Source organism: Betta splendens, chromosome 9 (assembly GCF_900634795.4).
Source record: "Betta splendens chromosome 9, fBetSpl5.4, whole genome shotgun sequence".
Taxonomy (NCBI): Eukaryota; Metazoa; Chordata; class Actinopteri; order Anabantiformes; family Osphronemidae; genus Betta; species Betta splendens.
Genome location: NC_040889.2, coordinates 9,648,411 through 9,661,775, shown reverse-complemented (window position 1 = coordinate 9,661,775; position 13,365 = coordinate 9,648,411). Strand labels below are relative to the sequence as shown.

At 45.8% G+C, this 13,365-nt stretch overlaps 1 protein-coding gene across 1 annotated transcript in view; it reads right to left on the bottom strand.

The window, feature by feature from the left end:
• The window catches only part of snd1 (staphylococcal nuclease and tudor domain containing 1), a 119,797-nt gene that overhangs the window by 20,604 nt on the left and 85,828 nt on the right, over positions 1-13,365 (bottom strand). The window contains exon 18 of the mRNA XM_029163567.3: positions 6,142-6,283. Within this exon, the coding sequence (XP_029019400.1) occupies positions 6,142-6,283 (142 nt within the window). The remainder of the gene's footprint in view (positions 1-6,141; positions 6,284-13,365) is intronic.

Genomic DNA, 13,365 nt, shown 5'->3' with positions numbered 1-13,365 from the left:
ATAATTCATGACGGGAAAAGGAAGGTAACACTTGGAAGAGCGACACAGTGGAGCAGAAGCTGGAGGAAGATTTTTCCCGTCAACAACCCGCGCTAATCTGAGAAACGCTGCGGCGCGGCCCCGGCTGCCGGGTCAAACGCCGGACGCGGCGACGGGCGCGTCGTCCGCCGCCCGAGACGTCCACGGCCACCGACGAGAGCGCTGAGCGTCAGCCCACCTGTTAGTTTGCCGTGTTAAATATGCATGAGCCTTGGACAGGCTTTATCCTCCGGGAGAGAGGAATGGCTGCGTTTCAGGACACACAAGGAACACTTCAAAGGTAAAAGGCTGCCTGACAAACAAGCAGGCGCAGCCTCGGCGCCGTGTGTGCTAGGAAGAGACGCGCACAGACCCACACAGCTGTTATGAGTCTAATGCCACCTGTGGTTGGTCAACAAAGAAGCAGCGCTCACCTGGGGATATTTGTACTCTTTCTGTGAAGACAAAGTGTGAAAAGGTGGGAGTGCAGAGACGACAAAGGCCACCTACTCCCCTTCCTGGGTGACGGTTAAAGTGGTGTCAGCATTTGGAAAGTGTGGGGAGGCCAGTATATAAATAAATAAATGATCCTCTACTCTACTAATGCTTCTCCACTCCCACTGAACAGTGATATGGATTATCTCATGTGATGTCCCACCACCAATTACCTTTTTCCCTTTCTAGCCTTCCCGACAGTCTGGAGCCTTTACAGCAAATTACTGCTTCTGTAACTGGAAAAGCCATGGCTGGAAAAAAAAAGGGAGCATCTGTGGCTCTCTTTGCATCACTCTCCTGCTACGAGCATCACGTCAAGCGCCATTGACTGCAGCTAATGCCCCGTTTTGATTGTGAGGAGACAAATATACTGATAGGTTGGCCCGGAGCACATTTGGGAAAGCGAGCTGGGAGGTGCAGGGGAGGAAGGAGCCTGTCCAATTTTGCACCTATGAGTTGCTCACTACTGCGAAAAAGTGGCGGGCGGATATTCAGCTATAGGTAATAGACCCAGAAGCTGTCATCAACGCACAGAGCCCCACTAGCATGGTGAAAAATGACACAAAGGTGCTCAATATCCACCTGGAAATTAAAAGTGCGCCGCCGCTAACCGACAGGTGAGCTGACCTTTCAGAAGCTAAGTTGCGTATCCGATTTAATAATGAATGTCTTGGAAGGGGCCGGATCATGTGTGCAGGGTCTGACCTCTAAATATTGCATTCGCTGCTGTGGAAGGGAAGCGTGAAAGTGAAAGAAGAAACAGCAGCACTGACTACTGTGTCTGCTGCAACTTTCATTCAACTCCTTGCCGAGTTTGCTCGCTGTAGGTATATGGTCGACTGGCACCAAAACAAGGCCGAGGACACGCTTTGGCTGAATTAAACATGAGACGTAAGAGGCAGTTGGGCAAAGATACACGGCCTTCACAGAACGCAGAGACGTCCTTTAAGTGGCTCAATTTAAGCGAGCGTGCTGTTATAGACGAGCAGCTGCAGCTTGAGATTATTATACTCAAATTAACAGTATACAGCTACAATGCTTCACATTCCACCCTAATTTAATGGGGCCATTAAACCATTCAACACAATCATTAATACAATTGTCACATTTCTTTTGTCATTCGCCTGAAATGCTTTGTCATTGTACAATTAGTCATTTTATTTCTTTGTTTTAATTAGGCTCACTTGATTAGCACAAAAATACTTAGTCAAAGGCCTTTTAAAAGAAGAAGTTTCGCGACACACTGGTGTTGGAGTTAATTAGCTCAACCCCTGACTGACTCTGGCTTTGTGCCCACAGTGCCACAGAAAGACTCCTCATCCCAAGTGGAAAACAGAACAAACACGGCGACAAAAGGAGCAGCGCCGCTAGCCTTGCAGGAGCCATTTCTGAATCTTCACCCTTGCTTTTATTAAGCTCCACTGAATAAAGTCATCATCACTTGACTGCCTTGGCATGACATCCAATTAGCAGTCCACTCACCCTGATCAATGTAAAATGCTATAGTAATTCTCATGGCCTGCCGCTGAAGTAAACACTGGAGGTACTGTGGCATCGTGCCTCTACGACCTATACACTTGTCATATACCATCAGTGTAGAGGGGCCGAGGAATAATTGCGCCGATGCGAGAGTATTAGGACTCTTAACGAGCAGGGCCTGAACAAGCTAATAGAAAAAGACGATGCAAACGTTCGCTTCAAAGTTTGAAAAGGTCCTAGTTTGTAGTCCAGCCAGAGACAGAACAGCTCCCTGCCTGCCTTGCTCCATCAGTAGCTGGCTCCAGCATCATTAGGTGATGAACAGCTGCTATGTGTAAAAGGTAGAAGTGTGAATAATGTGGACGGAATGGCACCTGGTTGGAGGGGGATCGACTCCTCTCATTAGAGTCTGTATGAGTGCCAGGACACAAGCACCAGACAGGATGTACCGCCAACTGTGCTGCAGCGGAGGCTTGGGGTGGGCTGGAAATATGGGTTTGTCTGAGATGGGCTGAGTGAGCGGGGTCCGGTCCAGGGTCGCCCATTCGTTATTAACGCAGTCAATAGATGAGTCTGTGGTTAAAATAAATAAAAATACTACTAAAAAGGATTACCTAATGGTACTTTCCCTTTAGAGCTCAAGGATAGTAGCACAAGAGGGGACTGAGAGCAGCCATACAGTATATGTGCATGTCCCCTAACAGAGGTGGAAGCCTTAGACACAATCTGTTCTCCATTTATCATGCTGCCCTTTCATCCAACCCTCGGAGAGACCCCGACCACTTCACACATCCACCAAAAGGCCACAGCTAACGACCTTGGTTAATGAGGGGAGGAGCAGCTGTAGGAGATGTGGATATTACAGCTACTCACACGCCCCCTTCTTTTGTCCACCTAAACAACTCTATTGGACTTGGGCGCAAAGGGAAACCAACCTCAAGGAGGAATCTGAGCTTCTAAAGACGTCGCGATACGTTGAGTCTCAGTCCAGATTTATTACAGATTGAAGTTAAACTCCTGCTACCTTGTAATACAAAGATACAGTACATCCGAGAGACATCCGGTCATTACAGCTGTGCACCCATCAATACTCCGGGGCTATATTTAGCACATTTTTAATTATGTCAAGTCTCCAGCGTAGTAGCAGAGCAACAACAGTGTACAGCACATAGTCACTCTCCTTCCCTGCGCCTGGAGTGGGTTCTGTCTTTTAGTGTCCAAGGTCACACAGATCTATGCAGGTCCCCCTCTGACAGTAATTACATGTAGCCTCCGGAGACAGCAACAAACACAAAGAAACTAGGAAGAGAAGCCAGAGACAGCGGTACGAAGCGGATACAATGGACGCGTGGAAGAAAGTGAGACAAAGAGATAAACGCATCCAGCTACAGATAAAGACCCTTTAAATAAACCGTGGATTAAAGAGCACAATCCCGCAAGCTCTTCAGTGACTCCGCAAAACCATTCCTAATCGTGTAAGGATATCCATATGAAAAAAGAAAAAACAGTTAAGGGTAATTAAAGATGAGTAATTAAAATGGGAGTAAAATCACCCCCAGTGAATTAAAACCTTACAAATTAGATGTTCGCTATAATATCTCCTGGTAGACAACAGCAGGATGATCACATGATACTGAAGGCCAGCAAAGCAGCACATGAGCAATGACTACCATTTTTCTATATGTGAGAGCAATCATAAGTAGGCAAAGCAATTTCCCTCAGATCAATAAAGTTATTTGAATCTGGAATCTACTACGTTCAGCAGACAATAAGTGGACAGAATAACTCCTGCCAAGTCAAAGAGTCGTTACAATGGGTTCTAACCCTGTAACACAGGCTGTGAATCAGTAAAGACTCGCACCTGCTACCATAATGATGACAAAAACAAAGCCACACCAATACTGGTTCATTTTCGTTAAACTAGTCTCACTCCTAGTTTTCAGAGCCAGACAGAGAGAAGACCATGACGCCATAAAGGCTGCTGTACCTAAAGGAAGGTCAAGGGTTCTCAGTCAAAGTGTTTTGTCCATCTGGCAAATTAAGTATTGGCAGTGACTCGATGCTAGACTGGAATAAAGGAGAGATGCTGATAGACGTATGTGAGAGGCCAGATGCTCATGTGCCCGCTCCAGCTGTAGAAATAGTGATGACAAAACTCACATTTGTTACAGTTATACTGCATTTAACCAAGGTGATATTTACACTACTGTGATGATCGCTTCTGTGGAGTAATTACTTGACCTGATCTGCTAGAGATTAATTGGTGTTGCTCACGCACTGTCCTATGGGATGAGGAGCGTTAGAGATACACACAGATTCATTCCATATGCTTTGGAATAAGCATCCTAGTAGCATCCTGTATTTGTGATTTAAGATGCAGCCCTCATTTAAGTACAGTAGATGTAGTCCTTCCTAATGCAGCTCTTAAAAACGTCAGCAAGAATCGACAATGAAGGGAGTAGCAGCATAAAATGAGGAGGCTGAAGCAGGGGGGAGGACAGGTCAGGTGTCGCATCCCTGGTGAGAATAACACTTTTTTAATAAACTAGCACATACTGTACCCTCCTGGCGTGAGAACATGGCCAATTAAGGCAGGAAAATAAATTAAAAGGGTCCCACATTGCTGGATCATCTATAATCAAGCCTTTACATAAGAAATGATTAAATAACTCCCTGCTTCCCTGTCAAAATACACTTACGGCAGCAATATAAAAAATGCAGTTTGTGTACAATTTCCTTAAATGCAACACTTTGGCTGCTCCTGAGAACAGGTTAATGCTTTGCACCGTGCCCTGCTCCCAGGTCTCAGGTCTGGATATGAGGAGAGCACGAGGAAAGCGAGGAATCAATAAAAGCGCTTTATTTGCTCTTCCGTCTGCAGCACAAGTGTATGTTTCCCAAAAGCTCCCGGACCCCAGGTCCCTGTTTAGAGACCCTCCAACATAAAAGCGCGCCGACAGTAAATAATGCTGAGGGCACTTCCTCTGGCTTCAGCTTCCGATCCGCCTCTTGATGACATGATTTGATCAGTGATATAAAACCCTGCCCATGCACATCATCGCTCTTGTAGGGGAGTGAAGCTGGAAAAGCTCAAGGCAGCGCAAGGGGGTTTTAGATTTGAATCTAGACGTAATGGCAGAAGATGAACAGAATTCTTTTTGTACAGACGCAATAACACATGGAGGCTTGGAGAAAGGAGGAACGGTAATGACTAGACCAGCTGCCTTCCAGCGTATACCTGGGAACGCTCTCAACAATATTCTACCTTAGATAGGCCATTAACGAAGGCAAATTAATTACATTACAAGACTGAAAATTAAGAGATGGCCCAAGCCAATTTTATTGCTGCAGTCAAGTGCCAGTGAAGCAAGATGTTGGAGGGCAGCTGACAGAGGAAGACCTCTGGCTCCTGAGCTGCCCCCGCACACATACAAACTGGCAGATGATGAAGGGAGAACGCTTGGCACAGAGGCTCCAGGCCCGTTCCAGCGAACGCAAGTTAGAGCGAGCGCTTGCGTTTTGGAATTTACAGTTGTGATAGTAATTGGGTCACAAGTGTGAAGGACAGGAGGGCTCAAATTAGGATATGAAATTCAGGCAAACTTACTTATAAACTTTGGCCAGAGATGAAAATTTACTGCACCAGAAAATATTTGCTTACTAAATGTATTTTTTCTGGGAAAGAAACCAACTTCGATGGCAGCTTTGAGGGTCTTCAGCTCCTGAAGAGGAACTAACGCAGGGTTAGAGTGAGGAGCAACAACTGATGGAACCACAGTGTTGTCATGGTCTGTGATTGTGAAACAGCGTTGCCTTAGTTGCAGTTGTTAGACTTAACAGAAGCTCCTCATGTTGATATTCAACTACATTATGCACAAGTGCTAACACAAGCAACACACACGCACAATTATAGACGCAGACAAAGGTGGTCAGAGGGAGCAGCCATGTGGGAATAGCAGGGATTGTTAGCTTTACTCCTCCTCCTCCTGTCAGCGTGATTTATTCCTGTCATTCAAAAGTAATAACAAGTGGGATGCCCGTTTCTCGCAAATCTTGCGTTTGAGTTTGCGTCTGCAATAAATTTTAGGCGTCAATCATTTGATGATCCGAGTTGTCAATGTCGTGCATTCAGGTGCAGGGCGCGCGTACCTGTCTCGACGTCCTGTGCATAGAAATGCAGGTTGTCTGAGATTTCAGTGACGTATACTGGTCTGTAGTTGGCTACGCGTTCCTTCTCCTCGGAAAGACGCACCACTTCCTCCACGGTTTTCTCCTCGTAGTTGGCCCAGATCTGCAACACACACACACAGGAAGAAATGTCTTCACTTTGCAAGTCAAACAGGATATGTTGGATTATGACCCCCAATCATTTGATGAAACCGCACAGAAACTCAACAGAGCCAGCTCAACGTGGTCCAGCTTTTGTCTGTGCTTCCTGGTACCTCATGTGTCCAGTTTGCCCCACACATGATCCATGGTCTTCTCACCAACGTGGCAATTTATTGGAGTGTGTAAGCAGGTTACACGCTTTCTAGGTTGCATCAAGGTTAGTTCTCTTTTGGCTCCCCAGGAGAAACGGAGGGCAGGAGGCTCATTAGGGAGAAGTGTTTTGCCTCGGGCCACATATCAAACTGCAGGGATGTGTGCATGAGGTGTGTCTGCGTGTTTACAGGAAGCAGACATGCGGCAAAGAGGAGCAGGTTGTTGTTCGGCATGTCTGCGCACGGATCCGTGTACAGTAGCGGCATTAAGCACGTGTGCAAACACAACACGGCCGGGATGAAAGCGAGCTAATCGTCTCGCTGCAGATGAAACGCCAGAGAAGGGGAAGCGATGCAGATGCACAGGAGGCGACAGCGTGGAGATGAGCCTCCCATTCACATCTCCAGGCTATCTGGGGAGTGTTGACTTTTAAAAGGTTATAGACGGGAAGAAAGGAGGCAGAGCTGTGATATTAGCCAATTAGGTTCTGGATAATTATTTAACTGCATGGTATTGAGCTAATTAGATTAGCTAGTTTTAGTGTTGTCATTTTTCCATTCTGCTTTAGCTCATGAGCAGAGCTATGCTAATGTTAATGCTTATTTAATCATACCCGGGGCTTTTTATTTAATATGCTGGCTCTTCAGTACGCGAGATTATCCCTTACCTCATTGATGGGGTGATCTACAGTAGCATGCGCTCTACGGGACTTAACTCTGTGGCTGCGTGACTGGTGATAAACACGGGGAGGGGAAATAAACAAAGCGAGAGGAGGAAACGCCTACAGATAAAAAACAAGTGACAGCAGAGGCGATTGATGCTGCCCCGCTAACCTGTTACAAAAGAACGGGCCTTATTAGCCTATTTCATTCAATTATTCATCCAACAAATGATAAAATAAAGGAAAGTAGCCCAGACAGAGGGGAAGGGGAAGGAAGGCGAGGGAGGGAGAAGGAGGAAGGTAGAGACTCAATGGAGGGCAAGGAAGGTTAATGAAGACCGAAAACGCAAGCACGCTCCATAAACCCGGAGATGAACTTGATTTCTTTGTACAGTAGCATACAGGCATGTGCACCACCAGCACAGGCTGGAAGACATAGCCGGATAATAAACATGCTTCCCACATTGCAGTGGAGCTGACACTGCTTGGCTTTTAATCAAACATCCAGCATCAATTAGGGACGACAAAGATTAGAGTGTCACCATTCATTAGCCCGGCGGCCATCAGTGTGGAGCAGGCAGGACTGCAGCTAATGGGTGGGCCGACGGTGGAATTGGACCCGCGCGCAGCCACAAGGTTTCCTGTTGGCCTTTGACTTTGTGTTGAGTATGAATGTCACAGAAGCGGGAGGCCGATAGAACAACACATTTGTCTCCCCGTTCAAAGATATTTATGACGCACATCACTAGTGCTGAAGATGCGAAACACGGCCAGATCACAGTAACGGTGAAATGCTGCAACCCAAGGCCCGGACTTGAGGCGAACTAAAACATAAAATGAAAAACACACCAACACGCGCACACGCTCTGCGCCCAGGGCTGATGACCTTCTGTGAGCAGCCAACCGTCCCGTTTGTTCCACTTGAATGCAGATGTGCGACTGCTGCTTCTGCTGCTGCTCCGCAACTGCAGCCAGACGTTAGAGCCACCAAGCTCCAGAGTCAATGGGACCAAGCAAGAAGGGGGGTGGGGGGGTGGATGCTGAGAAACGCAACGGGCCATTAAGCTTGGGCTGAAGGGACAACAACTTCTAATAATGGAGGCCAAGCTGAGAGAGATGGTGGGTTAGGCTGACCTTCACAACTCCTGGATAACACAGCGTACTTACGGCCAAGTGAATGACAAGCCACTCCTTCAGGGCAGCATGGGCCTGGGGCAGAGCTGCTCAGCGGCTGAATATAGTGTGGATGAGGCTTCCAGTGTGAAGCATGCATACTTGAGATTAAACTTTCATTTTCAATTTTTTATTTTCCAGCTACAGTACATTTGGCTGGCATCCTCACTCTCTCTCTTACTACATAAAAACAAGCCCACTCTTTTGTTGTCTCCACCTTTTTCAAGAGCACAATAACAATGAATCACTAAATGAAATAAAGTGAATAATGTTTTCTCTATATTATAAAAACAGAGATATGTTTAAGCAATTCAATGGTGGAAATAAATGGCCCATAACAATGAATAAATTGCAGCAATTCAACAGTGTCTTAAACTTTCCAGCGTGACTCGCAGGATACCTGGCTCTTCCACAGTTGTAGGTGCCGCTCTGCTTTGAGAGTGAAGTGGCCCACTGATTAACGCAGCACGGCTTGGTCTGGATGTTTCTAATCTGACGAGGAGCACCGCTACCTAGAAGTACTATGGCACGGAGAATCACACATGCAAGCACAGGTGGATGAAAACACAGACAGATGGATGACTGAACACACACACTGTGCCAGCGCGAGGGGGTGAGGGTTGCTTGGAACGCTGATTAAAGGTGGCAGTGTGTCATTTCCAGTAGTGTGTGTGTGCGGCCGAGTGAGATGAAACTCGCCGTTGCTACACACTGTGCACTTTGTTGGCAGCGCGGCGCCCCGATTTTGTCAGCATTAGGAAACACAAATGCAAAAATGGAACTCAAAGAGAGAGTGTAAGTTACATTTACAGCTACAAAGTAAAGAGACTCTCATCTCCAATGCTTGAACCCGGGTTAATATTCAAAAGCTGTTTTGGACTGAATTTATAAAAACGTTAGCGTAAGAAAGCAACAGCCAGTGTGATTAATCCGACACTCTCCTTAAAAAGAACATTGAGCAGGTCTCCACAATAACTCGTTAACCTGTCTTCACACGCAACACTGATGCGCATAAAGCGCTTGGAAGCTGCACATCACAGCTCAGAGTGAAGTGCGCTTCAGCGGGCAAGGTTGCTGTGCCAACATAATCCATGACAAACTTTAGTACTGATGCATCTGTCAAAAACCAGCGTAAGCACAGAGTAAGATGACAAAGATCCTACTTACAGCCGTGTCTATTTGTAAGAAGGGAACTAGCACAGTTTCATTGTTAATTACACTACTGTATCTCAGGAATCAGCACCAGGAGCACGTTACTCACACGAGGGCACTTTGTGAATCAGTCAAGCCTAGTTTATATCCCCGATAAACGTCCTTTAACAAAGACTGCCCCTGGATTTAAATTAATGAACTGCTTTCTTTAAAGCTTCATTCTCATAGGAAGTGGAAATATACATTCACTGAACATTAATGCTGTCCAGTTTAGATGCTAGGTGGTGTGAGAGAAGGCTGATAAAATATAGGAGAATCTAAATGTGGTCCAATGTCATTCAACGTTGCTTTAAGAGGTGAGGGGGAGAACAGCTCTCAGTATGATGTTCTATTTACAAACCCTGATATGAGTCACAGCCAAAAGTTGATGTCAGGTGAATGCAGGCAAGTGACAGCGATAGAGAAGTGCCTGCGAAGGTGCCCTGCTTTGATTTATTGACGCTTTTAGGAATTCATTGGAGGTAAACAGTCGCCGTGTACAGTATGTGACATGGCGGGCCCTCAGCCTGTATTCTGTTCAAATTCAAATTCACTAACCTCTCTGTGTATAGTTGTTTCTACCGATTTGGGCTGTGATGTTAACCCCAACACAACAACGTATATGGAATAACTTGCAATTTCTGCAGCCGCTGTCCATGCTGGAAAACACAGGTGCACAAAAGTGTAAACGTGGCCTTGGGTGGAATTTATCCACGCTGGGCAGAAAATGCGGTAGCAACATCAAAGCTGTCACGATGGGCTAATACATTACGACTCCCTAACGGCTGCAAGGTCACACGCATGAAGCCAGTAACAAAACATGTCAACTGCACACAGGACTATTGGACAAGCTGTAAAACCTGAAATCATTCAACTCTGGTATGTCATGCCTGAAAAGGCAGCCGGGTTACCACAGGTACACTGTGAAATGTGTCTGTATGCTAATAGAAGAATCTCAAAAGATCTATAACCGAGTAAGTAAAATAAAATACAATCAAAATGTGTGTATACATTTTGCAAGAAGGTTTAACCACAAAGGAAAAAACACAACTGAGCTGATGTGAGTTTTGTGGCAGATTGAAAATGATGCCGACAGAGGGAGGTTAAAATCGGGGTAATATGGTTCCTCTGCTTGCTGTCAGTGAAGAGTTCATTGGATGCTGTGTAATATAAGAGAACATTTTGCACTAAGAGGCGAACAGTGAGTTAAAACATCCCTTCACATCCTGTTATGGTTAAAAGCAGCACAGAAACAACTGTGGTGGTAAAAATCACACTGAATTTAAGGAACAACTAAGAAATAGTTGACGGCTGAGTCCGGAGTCCATCGCTGGAAGCCAATCGATCGTAATGTGCTCAAATATGATTATTAGACACAGGTGTCAACTATGGCTCAAGCCAATCCCTACTGAAGGGAGGGGGGGGGGGGGTTCTCTTGGATGTGGTTACTTAGCAGATAAATTATGCATTAAAACTGCACAGGTGGCACGGGACAGGGTTTTCGGGTGAAGGGAGGGGGACGAACAGCTGGGGAATTCATAACAGAAGCAAGAGAAGGGGAGAGGAAGAAGGAGAGAAAGAGATACTCCCCAGCTTCATATCACAGCCAACAGATGTTCTGCCATCAAAGAGGCGGCAGGCAGCAGGCGGCGAGGCTACTCAGCCCGAGCTCACACAGCTAATATGACCCCCTTTCGCTGCCGCGCACGCACGGACACATACACGACCGTCAAGGGCTCCGAGTCGACCTGAGGCTATCGTGGTAGCAACTTGTTACACTTCTTAAATTGACAGAAATTGATCCACTTAGACGTGTGTGTGTGTGTGTGTGTGTGTGTGTGTGTGTGTGTGTGTGTGTGTGTGTGTGTGTGTGTGTGTGTGTGTGTGTGTGTGTGTGTTGACATCTTTTAGCGTGGTGACAAAGAACTATTAGCAACAAACACTAACTCACACTTGACAGAGATCCATGGTGGGAGCTGAGGGGGGGCATGCGTTGCCATGGAAACAGGACATGTAGGTGCATATGTAATGTGGAAGCTACGCGTACACACAAGGCCGCACGTGTGCAGCCGTACGCAGCCGGTACGGGAGGCCAGACATGCGAGTGTAAACCCGCCATTGTTTACAGATTACACACACAGAGCCAGGCAGAGCATCCCTGAAGGCAGCCACTCCAGCATATGGAGCCGGGGGTCAAGTGGGCCTATATTTTTAACTGGAGCAGTGACTGTGTCTGTCTGTGTTCATTAAAAGATGATGAAGCCGAGCAAGATGTTGTCAGAGCCGAACAAAAACAACGCTGGAGAATAAGCATGCAATTAAAGCTGACCAGCTGCAACCGGGAGGCTTCATGATACAGAACTCAGTCTTCACATGATGTAGACAGAGAGAAAGAAGAGGCAAAGGAGGGAGAGAATGACGCTGGAATCAAGACAACAACTTATCTTATTGTGCATCATGATAACCTTGATATAAATAACAGGTGGATGACGATGATGATGATGAATTGATGCGCACACTGACGTCGCTAAGGGCCGTTTCGGAAAGAATCGGACTAAAATGAACAATGACTGCGAAGCACTGTCACCAAACCTGCCCCTTCTGCCCTCTGTCGTTCCCTTCATACTTCCTCTGCAGGATCTGCTTATCAACTCAAGCGGATTATTGTCCACAGGAGCAAACTCCCGGTCTGATCACTGACAATTACAGAAAACCTTAGATGCCCAAGATCCGGATGAAGGGTAAAGAAATAAGCTATAAAGCAGAGTGATTTAGGGACAGGACTACCTGTTACAACGTATGTAATGTGCAATTAAAAGGCTATTAATCATTTTTTATTAACAAGCTAGTATGCCCTAGGTTACCACAGTTGCCATGGCAATCATTTCTGAGGGTGGTGTTCTCTCTATTTCGCTTCTATTTATTTCTGAAGGACTCCTGATCGTTTTCCCGATGATTACACATTTTACCGGACTGTTCTTGCATTTTTCTTGTTTATCAACTGAGTCACTTGCCAGTGAGGTTTAAGGACACAGATGGATATTTTAGTTGGATGCCCCAAGTAAAATAGTAACATACTGACAGAACTCAAATATATTTCTACTAACAATACATATATAGAGAAAAAAAGATAGAAAGTAAAAGAAAAAGAAAGTGGGGGGTTGAAAGGAGACTGGTGCAACAGCGGGAATCAGAAATGCAGGAATGACGAGAGCTGTTTATGTAACCATCACTCCCCCAAGGCATGAGAGAGAGAGAGAGGACGGGAGAGTCTCTAGAAAATGCACAAAACACAGTCCCAAAACCAGTAGAGTGGTCCCATTCTCTACATTTAGAGTGTTTTCTGCAGGGAAGCCAGCCAGGACATCGAGTTAAAGTGGGCCGACCTAAATGACGAGGGACCGCTTAAGATTTCATCAAAGACTCTGGCAAAGCTGGATCTTTGCCAACAATGTGTAATTATTTACAATTAGGTCTCAATACATCTATTAAATGCATAATGTCTGCAGTTTTCAAATATTCTGACGGAACAAACTATCCCTCTGATTATGGTGCCTGCAGTATTCCTTCAGCCCTTAAAGCCATTCAGCAATAATTCGCATCCCACTTCTCTTCCACTCTTCATCCTAGTATTTATACATCTATTTGTTTTTCCACATGTCACTGTACTCCAAGGTTGACAGCCCGTGAAAAGGGACCCATCAATTTTCTATCAAGGCCTCGTATTTTAAAGGTCTAACAAACATGTTCAATGGCTCACGGCAATCCAACAAGCCAATGTGCTGGCATTTTATAACTTAACTAGGGTCACAGGAACAGGTCTTATTTTGCTGGACAATCCTATTTTACGACAGTGACAGGCCACT